Source organism: Pleurodeles waltl, chromosome 12, assembly GCF_031143425.1.
Source record: "Pleurodeles waltl isolate 20211129_DDA chromosome 12, aPleWal1.hap1.20221129, whole genome shotgun sequence".
In the NCBI taxonomy this organism is placed as follows: domain Eukaryota; kingdom Metazoa; phylum Chordata; class Amphibia; order Caudata; family Salamandridae; genus Pleurodeles; species Pleurodeles waltl.
This window is the reverse complement of record NC_090451.1, coordinates 691,056,099-691,078,364: the sequence shown is the minus strand read 5'-3', so window position 1 is coordinate 691,078,364 and position 22,266 is coordinate 691,056,099. Positions and strand designations below refer to the sequence as shown.

The window sequence follows — 22,266 nt, the reverse complement described above, 5'->3', positions numbered from 1 at the left end:
CCTCTTTTGTGCTTGGTTTGAGTTTCTTACATTGTAAGATTACTGCCCTTGTGTACTTATTAATGTTGCTGTTGGTCAGCTGAATATTGTACAACATATACCATGATGCCAATGGCACACTAACTACTGATGCACCAGCTCAAGGAGAGATATTTCTGCAGGCAACATAGTATTGTTTGGGGGTACAACAGACTAGTAAAGACTCACACACATCCCAAACCACGTTCCTTCAATATATCACCTTCCCTCACTCCCATTGCCGGTTTACCACTCTTCAGGTGATATTGCCCCACTGGAAACAAGTGGGAATTCGCCCTGGGACCTGTTGGCATTAAGGAAACAAGGCATTCAGTACAGAATTAAATGTTTTATTTTTTGGAGTAAAATAGTAAATTTCAATAATTTGTCGCTAAATGTTTTTTTCCACTCTTTTCTTCTTTACGGTTGTTCACATCTTGGACTGTTTCACCCTTTATTTCTTCTTTTTTTCCTCATTCTCCTCTCCTTCATTTGTAGACTGCAGTGTTTTTGTTTCTCCTTTCGTTTAAGGTTTTAATTCTTCTGTCCTTCAACTCACATTTTCATGTTTCTTTCTACTTTATCTATTTTCTTCCTCTCACTTCGTTGTCAGTTATTCCTTTTACTATTCAATCTACTTTGTAGTGATTTCTTTTTAACTTATTTCCTTCTTCTCATTCTTTGGTTGTTTTTCTCCTTTATCCCGTTATCCTTTTTCCATCAAGCTTTACAATCTTTTTATATATATTCACACTTTTCTCCCTTTCTATATTCTTCCTTTGCCCATTTACTTTCTTCTTTCTCCCAATCATTACTTAATATTTTTCACTTTCTATTCCACAATGAATTTATTTACTTTACTTTCCTTCCGTTCTACATTTGTTCATCCCTTTTAGTTCTCAAGTTTATATATTTTTTTTAAATCGTATTTTACATTTTTCTTTTCCTCTCCTCCATTTCTATATTTTCGTGTTTGACATTCTAATATCGATCACTGCCTTATTGCTCCTGGTTTTCGCTTCAAAATTTTAATGGCTGGCTTCATTTGCTTTTCACTATTTCTACTGTTTAGTGTTCTTGCTGACTGCTTAATTTCTCTTTTGTTTTCTTCCTACACTCCCTCCCTTAAAGGATTTGAACTACTTCATCTCTACTCTTCGCTTTGTTCTTCTATTCTGTATTCTTTCCCACTGTTCTTTTGCTCTTATCTTTCTCAAGCCATATTTTTTCATTACACACCTTTAAGTGTTTCTCTCCTACTGAGTGCTCTGCAGGTAACGTAACTTTTTTCAGTCATGCTGTCTTTTCACTTTCCATAAAGATTTTTCTGGCACTTTTCCATTCCTTCATTGCACATCGTCCCATTATTTTCCTTTTAGCATCAAATCTTAAAAGGCTGTGTTCCTCTTTTCACCCCTAACTGCTGATTTTCTCTTTATCCTCCACTCTACACTCCTTGTGGGGAAAAAGAAAAAAACACTCACAGCTAGCTTGCGCCCTGCATCCAACAAAACTGACGGCGGGGAGAGAAAAAAAAGAGTACACATTTCCTTTAAGAACCCACCCCCACAACAAAACCAGTTTTTCCTGCGGGTACCCCCTTTCGTTTATTTACAAAAAAAACGGAAAGCACGGATAAAACCACCCCGTCCCCTTCTCCGTACAATACATCTCTGTGACCGTAATACTTTCCATTACTCAAAATATTCACAAAACGGCTATAGACTTTTTTTTTCTTCCAAAAAAATAAATTCCTAAATTGATAAATGCATGTTTTTGAATTGTGGTATTTTTTTTTTAAAGCCACAGTTACTCATGTCCATGCACAAAGAAACTAGTTTAGATTTTGGAAATAGTGAGATGAAATTGTCCAAGGAATGCCTTCCTCCCCCTCCCCCTCCCCCTCCCCCCTATATGGTCCCATCATCTTCTGGAATTTTCTTTTTAGTTTTTTAAAAAGGTGGACAATGTTTCCGGCCTAGACCTCATGCTTTTAGTTGCCAAATGCCTGCCCCTTCAAATGGAAAAGAAAGATTCAACACTCAGAGTGCTGAGGCAATATCCAACAAGAGAGACGTTTTCCCCCATCAATGTTACCCCCGCCCCAGAAAGAAAATGGTTGAAAAAGCAAAAATTCATCAAAGCGGTTTTCTTTCTTTCTTTCGTGGGTGTGTATGGGTAGGGGCTGGCTTAAGTTCCTCCTTCAATTTACCCATGCACCTTATGGAGCGACCTCCAAACTCAAAACCATTCTAGTGAAAGAGCAATTTCTGATGGTTTTACAAGCATAGATTGTCCAAAACGTCCCCCAAAGAGCTGGGTATTTCAGGCCTGCTGAAGGCTCTAGCAAGTACTTTCAAATGATGGCAGGGATTTCAAATCCAGGATCCTAGGTGTATTTGCCTCTTGGTTCAGAGCGACGTTCTGGCACAGATTTGCAGTACAGAACTAGAATCCACTTTTGCAAGTGGTCAGGTGCATCTCTCTCTCGCTCTCTGTTGCTGTACTAGTATTCATTTCTGCAGTTGGTTGGAAGCACCAGACTTGCTGTCAGCAAAATAATTTCAATGATTACTGGGGGAGGTACCACCTTCACTGTCATGGTATTGGCTTTTGCACTAGGAGGGATCCTTCACGCTGTTTTTGAAATACACTATATTTTGTTGTCAACCTGGTACCAAAGGACTGCGAGGTGTATTTTAGGGTAAGGCGTGCAGCTGCAGATCCTTTCCAGCCTTTTCACTAGTTGCCCACTGGAATGAAAATAAAAATAAAACACTGGCAAGAAAGGAAAGACCTACGAAATAAAACCACACCTCCAGTTCTTTGAAGACATCATCTTGTAGAAAGTGTCATTTTGTTTCTTAGTTCCCACTGACACACACACACGTTTCCGTAACAATAATTTTCGCTGATTTTTGTTGTCAGGTTTTTTTCCTGTTTTGCTGTCAAAGGAGGCGGCATGCAGGGAGGCAGAAGGGGGAGGAGAGAGCAGTAGACAAAGCAGCTACAAGTCTTTTTTGAAGCAGACTGGTGGGTGGTTAAATTTGAAGCAGGACTGGAGGAAAAATAATCAGAAAAAGATGGGGCATTCCCCCGCCGCCCTTGTCGGGGCACCATTGAACTTTGAGTCTTTACAGTGGCTGCAGACAGGCCAGTGCGTGGCCCAGGGGTAGTTCAGAGTCTTAGAGTCTTTCGCGGGCAGGCACCCAGATGTAAGGGCCCGACAGCTCCTCGATCACTCGCTTCACCTTATGGTAAACTTCTTCGAAGCTGTCTCCTTCAACGACCGCTGTAAAAGCAAGAGAAGTCATGAATAAATGCTGGCCTTTTTATTTTTGTGATTTTTTGCATACACAGTTTAAGGAGCTCTGACAAGTGCAGGTGACACTGAGTATGATTACCAGGGAACCTGGGCTATATTCAGGTTGAGCAACTCTGTTGTAACCGGGACACGCCTCTAGTTGGACCACTCGTAAACAAGAGGCTGATAGATTATCACACTTCCTGAAGTTGAGGAAACAACTTTACAAAGTTGCTAATCTTTCACTCCAACAGGTTTGAGGTAATGAACTGTTCAGATCAGAATTTTATTATTTTGTTCTTCAAAACATTTGTTCTTTAGTGATAAGTGCTTTTTGTTTCCTCCACCCATGGAATGCCACTAAACAACTTCTGCAACTAACATTTTCACAATGCAAGTTTTCTAAATTCATGTATCATTTCAATTTTAATAAAAACTTCCAATATTTATAAAACTGGGGAAGCTTTAACCCCCCTAAAAAAAAATTGCTGTTTGGGTCCCTATTACATTTTTAGGACTGTGTATTCAGAGTCTCGTAAGCAGTTCCAGACAGCTTACCTACACCAACCCCAGGGAATTTTTATGGTAATCTGTAAAGCGGAGGCTGGGAAAAAGGGGTGGGGGTGCCCAAGAGGTAATTTCCCCATGCAATTTTCCATGGGGAATTTTGGAAAGGGCTACAGTCAAAACTGCTGAACGGAATTACTCCAAATTTGGCATACAGCTAGATCTCGGTCCAGATAGTGTGCTTTTTTAATGATTTTGTGAAAATCTGTTCAGCGCTTTCTGAGATGTTACAGTTCAAAAACTCTGTGTATCTGGACAGTTGGATTTGCAAGAGTCCTGTGGTTGCATTAAATGCAAAAAATAGAGCCATAGCATTGGCCAAGGGGGCTTTTCTTTTTACGGTTCTGCTCTCATTGGCCGCAACATAAACTATTAATTTAAAAAAACTTAGAAATTCACTAAAAATGCCAAAGTGATAATACAGTTAGGTAGGGTAATTATATCTTAACTTGCATTCAAACGAAAACAGGGATGTTATAGTTAGGTTAGAATGTCACAAAACCCATGAAATTCACTAGTTATAGTTACCTCAAGTAACTATAACTCGTGCCGCAGCCATGCAGTGTTGTCATCAATTATGTCATATCAGATGTTATCAAATGGTGTCATAGAACATATCATAAGTGATGTGTAACCTTTGAGGTAATTAGCAGTGCATGGCAATGGCACAAATTATAGTTACTTGAGATAATTGTAACTGGTGAACTTTAGTGGTTTTGTTGGTTTCAGATGGTATATTTTAACTGTCATTCTCTCATAACCCAAACATCTCTTTAACTTTTGTTTTTTCAGTGATTATATACATATATAGAGCGAAAAAGACAGAACATTATTCTTATGCTTTAGCCCTCTGTTCTTAGCATGTAGTGTTGGTGATACACATGCTATGCATATTCCTTCAACGTAGTATATGGTCTAGATGTTTGCAAGTTGTTTTTCTTCAAAGAAGTTTGAGTCACAAGATCTTTTGTGACTTCTCTATTGTCCCAAAATGCATCAGCACAATGGTGCCACCTTAGGTTGCTTTCCTGCTTGAAGGGCAATTAGTGGAAGCGGAGTGATATTTTCATTCCAGAGAAATATAGTGCTGACAAGGGATGAGCAGAAAATATGTTAACATCTGTGATCTCTTATCATCCGGGGAGGAGGGAGAGTGCATGTGAACTGACGTCATAACATGCTACCATCAGGAAATAAATGGTAGGTAGCATTTTCCGTTTATAGCATATGTGGTTGTAGATACATGTGCTCTACGTAAAGTAGCCCCTCATAAAAGCAGTGCCTATGTAGCAGATGATGTATATGTTTGAAGAAAGAATTTAAAAAAAGAAAAAAACTCCTTGGATTATTAGGGCTTGCTGGCGAGCAAGTCCATTGACTCAGTAATGTTTAGGGAGAATGTGTGATGTAGACCAAGTACCAGCGGGGCACGCACACACAAGATATTTCTAAAGAAAGCAAGTATTGCTTCTTTTTCACGTGCAAAGCATGTCCTTAGAGGCACTGGCAATGTGCCGTTGCTTTCTGATAACAGAATTTTATACATTTATCTATCCATTTAAGAGACCCTTTTATTGGGCTTGGGAAAAGCAATAGAAAGTTTAGAAAATCTAATAAAGACATTTGTAATGTTCTTTTAACATCGAGTATATAGTGCTTCTTCAGCTGCTGAGTCTGTGGATGGAAAAAAGGCTGGTTGTGCTATTGTTTAGCGGATGTGAATTGTAAGAGCCTAAAGTTCACCAATACGACTGAGAGGTGACTTTTTAGGAATGCCACTTTCCAAAATAGGAATTTGAATGAACAGGAGCAAAGGGCTCAAAGGGTAGTGCACATAAGCTTTGTACAACTTTTACGTTTGATGCAGTTGCAGGATGTGTTTTTGGAGGAATAGTCCTTTTAGTCCATCCAAAATTGCTTTAATTAAGGACACAAAGAAAATTGATAAATACTATCCATTTTGCAGATGTTATGCAATTGCAGTAAAGTGTAAGTGGTATTAAGATATACGCTCGACCTGCATTGTAAAAATAAACTATTTCTTATACTGAGACACTATATGAATCTACTTGTTTTGTTACACTGTAGTTTCATTTAGTGTTTTTAGCCTTGCACAAGTGAGTCTAGAGAAGGCCTGTGCCCACTAAGATTTTGCTAGTATCCCGCCAGTCTAGAGAATGCTGGGCCTTTGTTAGGATCCTCCCAAAGTCATCCTGTAAAGGGTGCATATATAGTACAATTTATTGCTGGAAGCCGTCGTGGCAATCAGTTACGTTACAGTTCTTACAGTAATAGGACGTGGTGTCTGAAAAAGAGGCAGCAGTTGCTGGAACGTCGTCACCTCTATGGATTTGGGTGTACCATCCCGGTTTATGCATTTAGTATGGACCCCAAGAAGGGTTGAATGAGTTGGAGATGTGACTTTTTCAGACTGACTGTGAAAGCAAGTAGGCGCAGTAAGGCCCTTGCGTGTTGTATGTGGGAATTGTTTGCCTCTGGTCTTTATCAGACAATTGTCCAGATAAGGAAATACATGGATGGTATGTCTGCCATGTATTTGCTAAACCCAGTTGGGGTGTGGAATTGGTGATGTTTTTCTGCTTACCCTAAAACAAAGGTAACAATGGTGTGCCAGACGCATTGTTGTGTTCAAATAAGTGTCCTTAAGGTCTAATGCTGCCGTGAAAATGTCCTTGTGTAGTAATGGGATATCGTCTTCTAAGGTAGCCATATGAAAATGTGATGATTGAATGGACTTCACAAAGGCTGCGGAGCGATGATGGCTTTAAGGTGCCGTCCTTCTAGGGAATGAGGAATTAGAGGGAGGCCACCCCTTTCTGGTGTGGTGGCACTGGTTTTAGAGCACCCTTTAATTGAAGCACTTTTACCTCTTATTCTAGGAGTCATAGATGATCTGAACTCGGTATGTAATGAGGAGGTCTGATATTGGGAGGGCATGTGTGGAATTAGAGGCAGTGCCCTTCCAAACAACAGTTAGGACCTTCTGGTTTAATATAATCTGTTCCTATTGTGGCAGGAAGATTGGTAATTCTTCCCCCTACAGGCGTAGGGTGATCCAGAGGAAGAGAAATTGAGTCACTTCATGTCACAGCTCTCCGCTTCTGTTATGAAAAGAAACTGATGTAGGCGTGCTGGCGTGGCGCTTATGTACAACATCATATCTGGCGACCACAACGTACGTGGAGTCAACTGAAGCCACCCAACAGCGTTCAGGGGTACTGCCCAATGAAATATCTCTGGATCCAGACTGACACCTGGGAAAATTAAAAGGTAAGGAATGTGGAACTAGAATATGTCTCTAATAGCTAAAATGCTACCAAACGTAAGTAACTTGTTCGCTCATACCCATGTCTGTTATGTCGCCTGCATCCAAGGCACACATGATTGTGGCGTTGCTGCTATTCTTTCCCCCCCCCCCCTTTTTTTTTTCATGGTCTTCCACTGTGCTCCTCCATAACTTCCCAGTGACATCTTCTATCTTGACAGGCCACCAGCTGTGTCTAGTTTTTCACATTCTTTACCTAAAGGAGGAGCATCCCCTGTAATTAAAGGTGAAGTTGTCTTACATAATGCATGTACGACAAGTGAGCTAGGTACAAGGCTCCTTTGATGGACGGTGGATCCTGAGTGGCTGGTTTATACATCTTTTCTATGCAAGTTGTTACAACCTGTGCCTACTATAATTTTTATCAGACACTTCAGCATAGGAAGATGAGTGACAGATGTTTCTGCTTTTGAGAATGTTTCCAGAGATTTAATCTTCCTCATCCTCAACAGTTTGCATCTGTACTTAATGATGTGAGGCTGCATGACAGCATGCATTGTATCATCTGGTGGGGATGGTTTCACAAGGTATGGCTCAGTGCCGGGGTCATTCTGTGGGTCAACTGTATAGTATTCACAAAGACCGTCCACCAACCCACACCCCAGAGGGTAAATGGATCTTCTCCTGGTTCCTCCGGATAAATAGGGATCCTCTGGTCCGAGTCCCTGTCCTGAGTATCTGACAGGGGCAGAGGAGTGTTAGGGAGTGGTGGAAAACAAGACAGACTTGTGGTATGTGTGTATCCTCTTGGGAAAGGGTAATGGTAGGTCCAAAAGTGAATGGCTATTCCTCAGATGCCGGAGGCCTGGAGCTGGAAACTTGGAAACAATCCTTCGAGTGTACGGATGAATAAAAAAAAAAACTCCTTTGCCTTCCATTGAGTACATCTACAGCTGTTTTGTGCATTGATTGCTCTGGCATTTGAGTACCAATGGAGGCTTTCACTTGGATTTTGGGATCATATTGTGGTGACCATCAAACTCAACTCCACGCCTTGCAGAAAAGAAAGTTTTCACCCCCTCTGGTGGGAGGACTTTTAATCCAGATTGGGGCTGTGCATGGATGCTTTGTGTGGTTTTATGGCAGGGGCCTGGTGAAGGATGTTGACCTTTACTGTATTCAATGCTAAATCTGGAGGAGCATGCCTCAAAGATTTTATTTTTGTGCTGTGGGCTTTGTGCCAGACTACCATGGTATGCCTCAATTGTTTTGGGTGGATAAGACTGACATGGGTGTCACCAAGGTGCAGATGCCATCTTCATGTTCAGTCCTTAAAAGAAGAAATCACATTATAGACATATTATTGTGTCCACAGTGTTGTCTCTCTTCATCTTATGGAAATATTCTGTACTTGGTTGGTTATGCTGTATTGCACTGTAGACATGTCCTGGTCTTTTTCTACACTTGTCATAATTATGGCTTGTAGTTTTTGAACGTTTTACACTGATACTATGTATTTTGAGTTTATTCATTGCTATGGACACAAACATGTTACATTATAATCCTTTATATGTTTACAGTTGCCAAAGTTTTTGGAGTTCCTATACCACCGTAGGGCTAGGTTGAGTTGCAGTCCAGTATGTGTTCAGATAGAAAATGGTGTTTGGTCTTGATCACTAATATAGGTGTGGATCTATAATGTGACGTGATGGAGGTCCCGTTTTTTTTTTTTTTTTTGGGGGGGGGGGGGTGTCTCATACCAATGCAGTTGTCTAGGTCATTCGCCATCTGCTCATTATTTTATCTTTTAAAGGGCATAAGAAAACTTTATTTGGGGTCGCTATCTTAGGGATTGTGATTGATGAAATATGTGGATGGAAGGTTCTTAGCCATATAAATGTGGGTGCTCAGACTTTCTACAAGGCTTATATAGTTAACTGATGAAGGCAGAGTATGTGGATCCCGTTTGTACAATGGTAAAGTACACAGTGAAAATCATAGGTGTACTACTGCTGTCCGGTGTAAGTTCTTAATACTCATTGGCATATAGATGCACTTATGGTACGTCCTTACTTTTATTCTTTATTGCTGTAGAAACGAGATGCAAAAAAAAAAAATGGCGCTCGGTCAGGGTATCTTAAGGTATAAATGTATGGCTGCCCACTAAATGGAGCTTATTCTTCTTTCATTATCTAAAACATTGGCACTTTTAGGCTCTGGTTCATTGTTAATGTTTTACTTGAGAACATGAGCTGTCGATGCTGAGATTTTGCAGAGCGGATACTGTTGTCTCCTGTCAGGTGCTGGGCTATCAGGTACGAATGAGTAATCCTGGTTTGGGTATTGAAACACGTTTGAGCTTAGACAATCTTTTGATGTTTGAACTGGGAGTTTATGTGGGAATGCGTTATAATTACTGAGTTTACACAGTGATTGACTGTATTTTTTTAGCTCATATTAATGACGGCAGACTTTGCAGAGGTTTACTAATTTGGGGTGTTTGCTCTTTTGATTTTGCTCACTTTGCAGCTGTTTCATTAGACATATGGTGCTACCTTAAATTGCTGAGTACAGATTATTATGGGGTTGGCTTGTGACATAATGCTGTAATAGCTTTGACTGTACAAATCTAATTGTGTGACTTTCTCACATTCGTAGAGTCCTACGTGTGGCTTGGCCTCTTTTAGAAGATTGATTGCCAGATTTCTGGATACCATAGGGGATGGAGATGCCCTGGTCGATTAGTGTATGAAGGCTTGGTCTGTGAAGTTGTCATACTCAGTAAGGTAGTTTTGGATGTCCTCATGTATAGATATGTATTAAGAGATAACTTTTTTTGGCAAGTATACTCTGATTGTATTTTTGTTTGTGGTTGCAGGGAGTTGTGGCTGTATTATGCTTCTTTTCTAATGTTCCATATTGACAAATGTAGCTCATTAGTGCCCCTGGTATGTTACTATTTGGGTGTAATCAGGAGAGGGTGACATTTCTTATGTTGTGAAGAGCTCTAATTGTGTTCAAATGTAAACATTTCATTTTTGTTCAGTGCTAGTCTCTATACATTTTCATTAATAATTGGTACTGTATTCCGTTATCCGTGTTTTTGGTATAGATGTGTGTGTGTGTTATCTTACTTGGCACACTCTGTTTTCAGCTATATCATGGATGTTTATTGCACTTGTCAAATGGTCCTTTTTTAGCTATACTTATGCCTTTGTCCTTCACTTTACATGTTTCTTACTGCTTGGTTTGATCACAATTCAGGTTTCTTATTATAATGTGTATTTTATTCAGAATAAGTACAATTGTGTCCATTAGAATTCTGATTGTCAATTCTTTCACCATCTTTTAGCCATGAAGAAGCAGCAATTCCACAAAACTCATGTTAGCGACTTCCTTGATAGGATTGCAACGCAATATCACGTTATTGGAACTTTCTTTACGGAGCAGTCTACTTTAAAAAAAATAAATAATAATAAATTGTTATTAAAATAAAGATATTAAATATTATTGACATTTTCTTTTGACTACTCTCTTTACGGAGCATTCTAATTTAACAATTTTATGAATAAAGATATTTAATATTCAAATGAAAATGTTATTCTCTTAAAAAAAATTGGGGCAGAGACTTATTTAAACTTTCTTTACGGAGCATTCCACTTAACAAAAAAAAATATTAAAAAATCTTTCTTTACAGAGCATTCCACTTGAAAATGTCTCCTTTTTTTCCACCCCAAAAAAAAAAAAAAAAAACTGCAGAAAATCAGTTTCCTATAAAATATTTATAGAGAATTATTATTTTTTTTTTTTCCTGAAAAACTTTGTACACAACATTCTACTATGAATGTCTTTTGCATACAGCTACTTCACTTCTGTTCTCAAAAAAGAATTAGATGAAAGGGGGGAAGGAGAGGGGGGGGGGAAGGGGAGGGGAAGGGGGGGGGGAAGGAGAGGGGGGGGGGAAGGGGAGGGGAAGGGGGGGGGAAGGAGAGGGGGGGGGGAAGGGGAGGGGAAGGGGGGGGGAAGGAGAGGGGGAGGGGAGGGAAGGGGGGGGAAGGAGAGGGGGAGGGGAGGGAAGGGGGGGGAAGGGGGGGGGGGAAGGAGAGGGGGGGAAGGGGGGGGGGAAGGAGAGGGGGAAGGGGGGAAGAGGGGGGGGAGGGAAGGGGGGGAAGAGGGGAGGGATGAGGAGAGGGGGAAGGGGGGGGAAGGGAGGAGGGAGGGAAGAGGGGAGGGATGAGGGGGGGGAGAAGAATGGGGAGGGAAGAGATAAAGGAGGAGGGATGAGAGGGGAGCAATAAGGAAGGGGAAGAGATTGGGGGAGGGATAAGGGAAGAGGGGAGGGAAGAGGGGAGGGATAAGGGAAGGGGGGGAGGGAGGGGGGGAAGGAAAGGGGGGAGGGAAGGGGGGGAAGAGGGGGAGGGAAGGGGGGGAAGGGAGGGGGGGGAGGGATGAGGGAAGAGGGGAGGGATGAGGGGAGAGGGGAGGGGGAGGGGGGGAGGGAAGGGGGGAAGGGTGGGAAGGGAGGGGGGGAGGATGAGGGGGAGGGATGAGGGAAGAGGGGAGGGATAAGGGAAGAGGGGAGGGATGAGGGGGGAGAAGAATGGGGAGGGAAGAGATAAAGGAGGAGGGATGAGAGGGGAGCAATAAGGAAGGGGAAGAGATTGGGGAGGGAGAAGGGAAGAGGGGAGGGATAAGGGAAGAGGGGAGGGATAAGGGAAGAGGGGAGGGATAAGGGAAGAGGTAAAGGCGGAGGGATGAGAGGGGAGCAATAAGGAAGGGGAAGAGATTGGGGGAGGGATAAGGGAAGAGGGGAGGGATGAGAGGGGAGGGATAAGGGAAGAAGGGAGGGAAGAGGGGAGGGAAGAGGGGAGGGATAAGGGAAGAGGGGAGGGATGAGAGGGGAGGGATAAGGGAAGAGGGGAGGGATAAGGGAAGAGGGGGGGGAGAAGAATGGGGAGGGAAGAGATAAAGGCGGAGGGATGAGAGTGGAGCAATAAGGAAGGGGAAGAGATTGGGGAGGGATAAGGGAAGAGGGGAGGGATGAGAGGGGAGGGATAAGGGAAGAAGGGAGGGAAGAGGGGAGGGATAAGGGAAGAGGGGAGGGATAAGGGAAGAGGGGAGGGATAAGGGAAGAGGGGGGAGAAGAATGGGGAGGGAAGAGATAAAGGCGGAGGGATGAGAGGGGAGCAATAAGGAAGGGGAAGAGATTGGGGGAGGGATAAGGGAAGAGGGGAGGGATGAGAGGGGAGGGAAGAGGGGAGGGATAAGGGAAGAGGGGAGGGATGAGGGGAGGAATAAGGGAAGAGGGGGGGAGAAGAATGGGGAGGGAAGAGATAAAGGAGGAGGGATGAGAGGGGAGCAATAAGGAAGGGGAAGAGATTGGGGAGGGATAAGGGAAGAGGGGGAGAAGAAAGGGGAGGGAAGAGATAAAGGAGGAGGGATGAGAGGGGAGCAATAAGGAAGGGAAAGAGATTGGAGGAGGGATAAGGGAAGAGGGGAAGAAGAGAGATAAAGAGGAGAAATTGGGGGAGGGATACGGGGGTGAAGAGTTAAGGAGGGAAACATGATAAGGGGAGTGAAGAGATGAAAGGGGAGGGAAGAGAAGGGAGCAATAAGAAAGGGGAAGAGATTGGGGAGGGAAGAGGGGGAGAAGAGAGATAAGGCGGAAGAGATAAAGGAGGAGGGATAAGAAGGGAGCAATGAGGAAGGAGGAGAGCTGGGGGAGGGATAAGGGGAGGAGAGATAATGGGGAGAGGGGATCAATAAGGAAGGGGAAGAGATTGGGGAGGGATAAGGGAAGAGGGGGGGAGAAGAGCTAAAGAGGAGAGATTGGGGGAGGGATACGGGGGTGAAGAGAGTTAAGGAGGGAAACATGATAAGGGGAGGGAAGAGATAACGGGGAGGGATAAGAAGGGAGCAATAAGGAAGGGGAAGAGATTGGGGGAGGGAATAAGGGGGAAGAGATGATAAGGGAAGAGGGAGGCAATAAGGAAGGGGGGAGAAGAGAGAGAGAGGAGAGGTGGGGGAGCGATAAGGGGGAGAGCTAAAAAGGAAATTAAACAAACCTCATTAAAATAAAGATATTCAATATTCCTCAGAAAAACAACTTTGTACATGACACCAAAATATAAGCAATCCTTGTGGTGGGGTCTCATATATATATACACAAAAACATTCTCCTAGAAATATCACTTGACTACTACAGCTAATTAACCTCTATTCTCCAAACTGATTTGAATTATAGAAAGTAAATACATCCTCATGCTGTGTCTTAAGGGAGAGGGGAGCAATAAAAAAAGGGAAGAGATGGGGGGAGAAGAGAGATACAGAGAGATAAGGAGGGAAAAGAGGAGCAATAAGGAAGAGGAAGAGAGGAGAGATGGGGGAGAGGTGAAATAAGGGTAAAAAAAGAGATAAAGGGAAAGAGAGTGAGGGGAAAGAGGTAAGGAGGGGGAGAGGGGAGCAATAAGGGGGGAGAGGTAAGGAGGGGAGCAATATTGGGGAGAAAAGAGATAAGGAGGGAGGGGGAGAGAGATGAGAGAGGATGGGGAGAAGGGAGGTAAGGTCGGAAGGGATTCAGGGAGCGATTATAATAAATAAATAAAAAAAAATACAATTCTAAATTAAACAAACCTTAAAACCTTATGTTAAATAACGATCTTTAATATACCTCTGAAAAACGTTGTACATGTCCCCAAACTGTATGCGGTACACACAATCCTTTTTGTATAAAAAAAACAATGACATTCTACTGAAATGTTGTTTGGGTACAGCTAATGCACTTCTTTTCTCCAAACTGAAGTATTCCGGGTTAATCTATCACCAACCAATCTCTCTCTCTCTCTTTCTTTTTATTTCTTTTGGAATATATATATATATATTATTTTTTTTCCTCCCCTCTCCAAATTAGAAGGGATGAGGAGAGAGTGGGATAAGGAGAAGAAGAGAAAAATAAGGGGGGAGGGATAAGGAGAAGGATAGAGAAAAGGGAGGAGGTGGGAGAGATAAGGGGGAGGGAGAGGTGAGATAAGGGTGGAGGAGAGAGATAAGGGAGAGGAGAGATGGGGAGGGATAAGGGGAAAGTATGGGGAGTGAGAGAAGGGGGGAGAGGGTGGATACGATTACCTAAATCACTAAGTGAGTGATTGACTGGTGGCAATGTTGTCCTTCTTAGGAATGCAGGTATATCAGTAGTCTCCCCAAAATACAGCTAGCACTTCGATGGAGTAGGCATGGGCTGGATGTGAATTTTCTTTTACTTTGGATCAAGCCTCTCCATCATCTGAATGTCTTTCAGTGGACTGGACACAGGTATGGGTACTCACTGTCCTGAAGGAAGATCTTGCATCTGTATGCTGAACTCTTGTTTCAGAGTCAGATTGGGAGTCCGGCACTGGAAAAAAAAACAAAAAAAAAAACACTTCTTCTGCTGCAAAGGCACTGTTTAATTCTTCCTCTTGTTCAACACAGTGGTGACTAAAGATGTCAGGTGTCTCTTCCTGGTCCTTGCGCTGCATTTCTTTCTGACGCCCCCAACAATCCAGCTACATTTTCTTTGGCCAAAAAGATATACAAGCATCACAGTGTTCTTCATTGTGTTCGCAAGTCGGTGTGCAGGTATTTCATGTCGCAGCTGGGACAGAACCGAAATGAAATCCATTCCATTGGCAGCACATCGTTGGTCAAATCCAATGAGATAAGAAAGAAGGTCTCAAGTGAAGCACGTCAAATTATTGTGGGGTGATTTCTTCCGTTTTCAAAGGACAAGAGGGCAATGCGAATGAAAACAATACTAACAGGTATAGGGGTTAACAGCGGACCTAAGGATGCCCATGAACTGTTCTCAAACTAGCACCGAAGAACACGTCCAAACTCGATCTAACAATGGAGTCTATGCCCATGCGCATTATAACCGAGAGGAGACATTTTACCCCTTGACTCAATAGAATTGTTTTTAAAAAAAATAACTTGCACACATCTTGGCCCAACACTAGATGGCAGGAGTATGCATCAAACATTATTTTTCTTGCAATTACAAATATAGGTACAGAATGTCTACCATTTCTTAAAACTATTCCCTTATCTGTTTTTTGTATTGATTCTGTCCGCCAATTTCTTCTAGAAATGACTTTGTACCAAATGTGTAAGGAGAGAACATCTGCTGAAATGTGAATTATGTTTTGTTTATTAGTTTGTCCGCTGAGTGAAGTTGTGGAATAATCCATCCAGTCCCACTCTATTGGCAAATTAAAAAGAAATGGGTGGAATATTTGTCCAAACAGAGAAAAGGCCTGTTTCTGAGTGGTCCGTTGACAACTGCAATAGTCCGCATCCTTTTTTCCAAATGTGGGTCACACAAAATATGGCAGATTTGCATACCATGACAGGAAACACATTCTTTCTCCTAGCCCTGGTCTCAGAGCAGGGTTCTCTGAAACCACTTAGCTTTTTGCTCAGAAGTAATGTCCTTACCAACAGCTCTCAGCAGCCCCACACTAATCTGCTTTATTATCATTGTCTACTACCTATTACAGCATTTCCCTTTCTCAGTACCGTACTTAGGAAATGGGCCTAAGCCTCAGGAAGGGGGTGATGGATGCAGACCACTAACCTGAGAAACATTCAGTGAACTCCTGTTCCAATTTGTTGGCTCTGTCGAAGGCTTTCCGCGCCTGCTCTTCTGTTATTCGCTTGTTAATTTCTCTGCATGGAAGAGAATAATACATTTCAACAGGGCACATGTGTATATCTGGAGAAAAAAAACCTCTGCAAACTTCATGAACCTGACAACATTTTTGATATTCTATATATGAACGTTATCACAATATGATTTGTAGATCTAACAACAGGTCCCAAATAGAAGACCTTTCAAAATCACTTAAGTATCCTCAGCCAACTAGAGTTAAGGATTCTGATCTGTAATTGCTCTAAAAGATATCACAGGATTTATCCTATTCCAAAACAGCCATTCTTTGAGAGAAGGAAGCTCTGACAGATTTGGTGTTCAGCTACACACCCTTTCTTACCTATGTTAATGAGAACTAATGCACCTTGAAAATTGTATTTAATATTTCATTTTCAGCACAAACATTTTTTGTTTTGTTTCAAGGAGGGGGGGGGGCAGCAGAGTTATAACCCTCCAATAATTACCTTTTTAAAAGGGGGACTGTGATAGTAAAAAATTACAGACTAGCTACAGAATACAAAGTAAACCTGAAGCAGATCAAAGTCAAAAACTATAATAAAAAAAAGGGAAATTTGAAAGCTTATTAAAAAAAACAGCCAAACAATCAATCAAAACATTTGTAAAGCGCACTATGTACCCGTCAGGGTTTCTAGCCGCAGGGGGGGGGGGGGAGTGAGCTGTTAGCGGTCGAAGAGCCAGGTCTTGAGGAGTCTCCTGAAGGCGTGGAGGTCCTGGGTCTGGCGCAGTGAGGTGGGGAGAGAGTTCCAGGTCTTGGCGGCGAGGAAGGAGAATGATCTGCCGCCGGCGGTCTTGCGCTGGATCCTGGGGACGATGGCGAGGGCGAGATTGGCAGAGCGGAGTTGACGAGTGGGGGCGTAAAAGTTGAGTCTGGAGTTGAGGTAGGTAGGTCCGGTGTTGTGTAGAGCCTTGTGAGGAGTTTAAAGGTGATCCTCTTGTCCACGGGGAGCCAGTGGAGGTCCTTCAGGTGAGGGGAGATGTGACATCGGCGGGGTATGTCAAGGATCAGGCGGGCGGATGCATTTTGGATACGCTGGAGTCGTTTGATGTCTTTTGTTGGGATGCCTGTGTAGAGTGCGTTGCCGAGGGCTACTGACGAGGGCTTGGGTCACCGTCTTTCTGGTTCCTGTTGGGATCCACTTGAAAATTCTGCTGAGCATTCGAAGGGTGTTGAAGCAGGAAGAGGAGACGGCGCTGACCTGTTTGGACATGGTGAGGGCTGAGTCCAGGATGAAGCCGAGGTTTCTTGCGTGGCTGGCTGGGGTGGGTGGGGGTCCGAAATCGGTGGGCCACCAGGAGTCGTTCCAGGCCGAAGGGGTGCGCCCGAGGATGAGGACTTCCGTCTTGTCGGAGTTGAGCTTCAGGCGGCTGTCGTTCATCCACTCGGCGATGGCTTTTAGTCCCTCGTGGAGGTTGGTTTTGGCGGTGAGTGGGTCTTTGGTCAGGGAGAGGACGAGCTGGGTGTCGTCGGCGTAGGAGATGATGCTGGCGGGCCAGTTTAGCGAGGGGGGCCATGTAGACGTTGAACAACGTAGGGCTGAGGGAGGAGCCTTGGGGGACGCCGCAGATGAGGTTGGTGGCTTTGGAGCGGAAAGGGGAGAGTCGGACTCTCTGGGTTCTGTCGGAGAGGAAGGATGAGATCCAGTTGAGGGCTTTATCCTGGATGCCGGCTTCATGGAGGCGGGTCAGTAGGGTGCGGTGGCAGATTGTGTCAAAAGCGGCTGATAGGTCGAGGAGGATGAGGGCCGAGGTTTCGCCGTTGTCCATGTGGGTTCTGATGTCATCTGTGGCGGCGAGGAGAGCAGTCTCGGTGCTGTGGTTTCGTCTGAAACCGGATTGAGAGGGGTCTAGGATGGAGTTGTCTTCGAGGAAGTGGGCGAGCTGTGTGTTGACGATCTTCTCGATGACTTTTGCTGGAAAAGGGAGGAGAGAGATCGGTCGGAAGTTTTTGAGGTCGTTGGGGTCAGCCTTGGGTTTCTTGAGGAGGGGTTGGATTTCTGCGTGTTTCCAGCTGTCTGGGAAGGTGGCGGAGTCGAAGGAGAGGTTGATGATCTCGCGGAGTTTGGGGGCGATGATGGCGTTGGCTTTGTTGAACACGTGATGAGGGCATGGGTCCGTGGGGGAGCCTGAGTGGATGGTGTTCATGGTTGTTATTGTTTCGGTGTCGTCCACGTGGGTCCAGGCGGTGAGGCGGCAGGCGTCTGTGGAGATGTCAGGGGTGGGGTCTGGCGGCGGAGTGGCGTTGAAGCTGTCGTGGATGGTTGTGATTTTCTGGTGGAAGAAGGTGGAGAGGTCGTCGCAGAGTTTCTGGGAGGGCGGGATGTCGTTGGAGTTGGCGTTGGGGTTTGAGAGTTCCTTCACGATGCCGAAGAGTTCTTTGCAGTCGTGGGCGTTGTTGTTGATGCGTTCAGTGAAGTGGGCGCGCTTGGCGACTCGGATCCGTTGGTGGTGTTCACGGTTGGCGTTTTTGAGGGAGGCGAGGTTGTCAGGTGTGCGCTCTAAGATCCACTTCTTCTTGAGCTTCTGGCAGAGGCTTTTGGAGGCGGTCAGTTCGTCTGTGAACCAGGCTGTTTTTTTTCTTTCCTTGGTTGGCGGTGGGTTTCTTGAGTGGGGCTAAGGTGTTGGTGCAGTCGAGGATCCATTGATGGAGGTTGATGGCGGCAGTGCTTGGGTCGGTTGAGCCGGGTGGAGGGTCTTTGACGAGGGTGCTGGTTAGTTGGTCTTGGGTGATTTTTCCCCAGCGGCGGTGAGGAGGTCGAGGGATGCGGTGGTGTTCGGTGATTTTCGTATAAGAGAAGTGGACGCAGTGATGGTCGGTCCAGTGGAGTTCGGAGGTGTGGCTGAAAGAGATGTGGTTGCTTGAGGTGAAGAGGGGGTCAAGAGTGTGTCCGGCGATGTGGGTGGGAGTGTTGACCAGTTGACGGAGTCCGAGGTTGGAGGTCAGTGATGCGGTGTTGACGTCGTTGTTATTTTCCAGGTGGTAGTTTAGATCTCCCAGGAGGATGTAGTCTGGGGAAGCGAGGGCGTGGGTGCTCGCGAGGTCGGCGACGGTGTCGCGGAAGGGGGGCTCTTGGTCCTGGAGGGCGGTATATGAGGGTTCCTCTGAGGGTCGTGTTGGGGTCCGTGTGGATCTGGAAGTGGAGGTGGCAGGTAGGCTGGAAAGTATGCAGTCAGTCCATGGATACTGAAAAGATAAGTAGACAACCACTTACGTAGGAAGAATGAATGCTGCCAACACCTGTATCATCATTTTGAGTGCTTCGTACTCATTCAGGTGCTTATTGTTAAAAGGAGTCAAACAGCCCTCATACAGCATAGCTATGTTCTCCTTTGACTTTGGGATGCCTCTAAAGACCACTTAATGTATCAATATACTAAGAGCCTCGTAGTACTTTCTAATGAAGCTGTAAATTGAAGTTCTGCCACATTGTCTGACATGGCTCAGAAGCTTTTCCACCCAATCGGCTGTGTACCATGGGAGAAGCATTTTGGTGGATGAAATCCCTAGATTCTGAGTGAAATGTCTGCCAGAAACTGTACGGGCCCAAGACATGTGTCCACCCCCCCCCCTCCCACCCCAAACATACCTTGCCACCCCTAAAATGCTGCACAAGGGTCCCAGCATTTTAGTGACACCATGCCTGCCTATTAGTAAATTCTGGCATTTCTTCCATGGTAGCCTTTCAAAAGTTCTAACTCCACCAGACCCCCTCATTCTGGAATGGGCAACTGCTCAGGTGCCATTTGGTGGCACACGAGTGAACTCCACCAGCAGGATGACCGCCAACAAAGACACGCCAAAAGCACTGGATAGCTGCTGTGTATCAGTATAATCGTCATTACTTCTGCCACCTAAATGAAGGCCTACGTCTTTAACAAAACCGTAACACTTCTATTAGTCCAAATGTTCATTAGTCTCTACCTACAATTATGTAGTTTGGAATCTCTGAAAGCTAAAATAATCTCAGTGTACAAGTACTGTTCCACAATATCAGCAAATTGTATCCGTTGCCAAATAGCACATAAAGACAAGCATTGTCAAAGCTAATTGGTCTTGGCACTACATTAGACAGCCACACGAAAGGGAGCCAGCAGAAATGGACGGAAAGAGTGATATTTCTAATATAATCCCTAATGCAGTTCAGTGCAAGCACTCGACTAGAGCAGGACACGCTCAAACAGCCAATCGCCTTAGCCTGAGGAATTAAAACTCCACTAGGGTGAACCCAGACATGATTGACAAAGCCTCAGGCCAATGGCTGAAAGAGGCTGATCAAAGAAAGCCAACTGCTAGAATGGGTAGGGTCTGGTTATTGTTAAAAATAGGTCCATTTGACAGATGAGCTGTCAAAATCCCCGTAGCAGGTGTTCAGCTGAACAGTTTTCACAAAGATAAAAGACACGTTCCTCCTTCCCCTAAAGTCACACATCATTAACTATTAGAAGAATCTCCAGTTAAAGTATAATTTTACAAATGGCATCCCAAATTTCAACAAATCTGGAGTAATGCAAGGCAGCGCAAGTAGCTGATTTACGTTATTATACTCTGAGAAGTTCCTACGCATCCACCTATGGCTTTTTGTGCATTCCCAGATTTACTAAGACAGGTAAACCTGAGAATATGTCAACATGCTACACCTTTTCCAGGGAAGGCCTAACAAGGAGAAAGATCTCTTTATCCTCATGGTTTCCTCTTTTTAAGTGTGCTGTGTTCTACAGCACACATGGTAAGAGGGTAATGTCTCCGAGGATCTTTTCTGTGCAGGATAATGTGCTTTCCTGCACAAAACCAGTCTCGCCTACAATGCAGGCAGCCTTGCACCACGGCACATCTTGCCCTTTCCCTTTTGCACAGCAAGGTGTCTTCTTGCGGTGCATAAAAGTATGATAAAACTAGCTCTCAATTAAATTTCTGTCCAAGCAGTGCTTTATGAAACGAAAAGGGCTTTAATTACAGATAAGTAAAATGTTACGCTCACAAATACAATACAAGTCACCAACCAGAAGGTCCTAGCACCTCCTGCGCCATAAACCCCTCATGCCGTGTGCAAGATTTTAGTTTAACATTCAGCCTTAATGCCAGTATTTTCTTTTGGGAAATGTTTTAGGTTTTCTCTTGTCTTTTCTGAAGCGTTTGGGACCTTCGAAAACCGACCAACTAGAGGTAGGGCTAATGGTACTAAACTATACTTTGATCTAGTCATCTGTTATGCTATAGAATAAAAGGTGTAATCCAATGTACCTAGATTAAAAGGGGGAGATCTAGTATAGTCTCAGTGGCAGCCAAGATCAAGAACTACCAGCTATAAAACAATGTGGCCTCCCTCAAGAAAGGTTTTGAGTGCTCCCAGTGGTTTCCATATGTTTACAGGGTTCTATGTTTGAGACAGCCGACAATGTAGTGGGATTTTTGCTACTAATCTTCCATTATATTACTCAAGGAGGACGGTTATCTCAGCACCTGAGAGCTGCAATTTAGAGTTTACAGTGGCTACTTCAGCCAAAGGCCTGGATCCCTTGTCAATGATGGAAGATTGACCATATCCTGGTGCAACTGAATCGAACGCAATATGAATACAGACGCCCTATGGGCATTTGACATGTATGGGACAAAGAAGGCTCACCCTCCTTGATGTTTGTCTTCAAACATGCAGCTCGACGAACTGCTCGCAGGAGAGGAAAATGCTATGTTCCCACTCCTTTCTGAGGCCGACCAACTCTTTCTTAGGGGTGTTGATGGCCTCAAAAAAAGTTTCCCAGAATGATGTTTACAGTAGTCTGCGGACATCATCCAACACCAGAAATGTTTTTCTTTATTATTATTTTCTTTAAAAACAATACATGAAGCTCATTAGGCTACCTAAGAGTGTTTAGAGAGAGGAAAAAGGGAGAACAATTTAAATGCACGCAAGGGTTAATGCAACAACACTGATGACGTAGAAGGCAACACTCTGGCTGGTGGAACTTGGGAGCAGACAGAAGTCAAGAGGAGAAGGGTGAATTGTTTCATTATCATAAGTACAGTGGAAGATTTAGGTGTTCCATTACCGGCAGAAGTTTAGATGGTCACACCTCAGAAAGTAGACCTTGAAATCTGGGGGTGCCCCACAACAAATCTTTGGTGTTTGGCACTCAGAGCAAAAACTTGAGCTCCAAGCAATGAATCCGATTCCATTTCTGTTACCTCAATGATGTGACCCACTTGACTCTGTTAACAACATTTTGATGATTTTTCCAAAACAAATAAATTCAACCTAACCAGATTTCTTGTTGGAGAAATGACAAAATACATGTTCCACGAACATAGTAGTTTTTTGTAATTTTTTTTATAGATGGCATAAAGAGAAAGGTCATAAGATAACAGAAGGAGGGTGTAGAGGATGGAGG

At 43.9% G+C, this 22,266-nt stretch overlaps 1 protein-coding gene across 6 annotated transcripts in view; it reads right to left on the bottom strand.

The window, feature by feature from the left end:
- Positions 1-352: 352 nt before the first annotated feature.
- The window catches only part of DLG4 (discs large MAGUK scaffold protein 4), a 584,369-nt gene continuing 562,455 nt past the window's right edge, over positions 353-22,266 (bottom strand). For all 6 annotated transcript variants that reach the window (XM_069215534.1, XM_069215536.1, XM_069215538.1 and 3 more), the window contains 2 exons: positions 15,787-15,878; positions 353-3,310 (listed from right to left, as the gene is read on the bottom strand). In XM_069215534.1, coding sequence (XP_069071635.1) covers positions 3,204-3,310; positions 15,787-15,878 — 199 coding nt within the window. In that variant the 3' untranslated portion in view covers positions 353-3,203. The remainder of the gene's footprint in view (positions 3,311-15,786; positions 15,879-22,266) is intronic.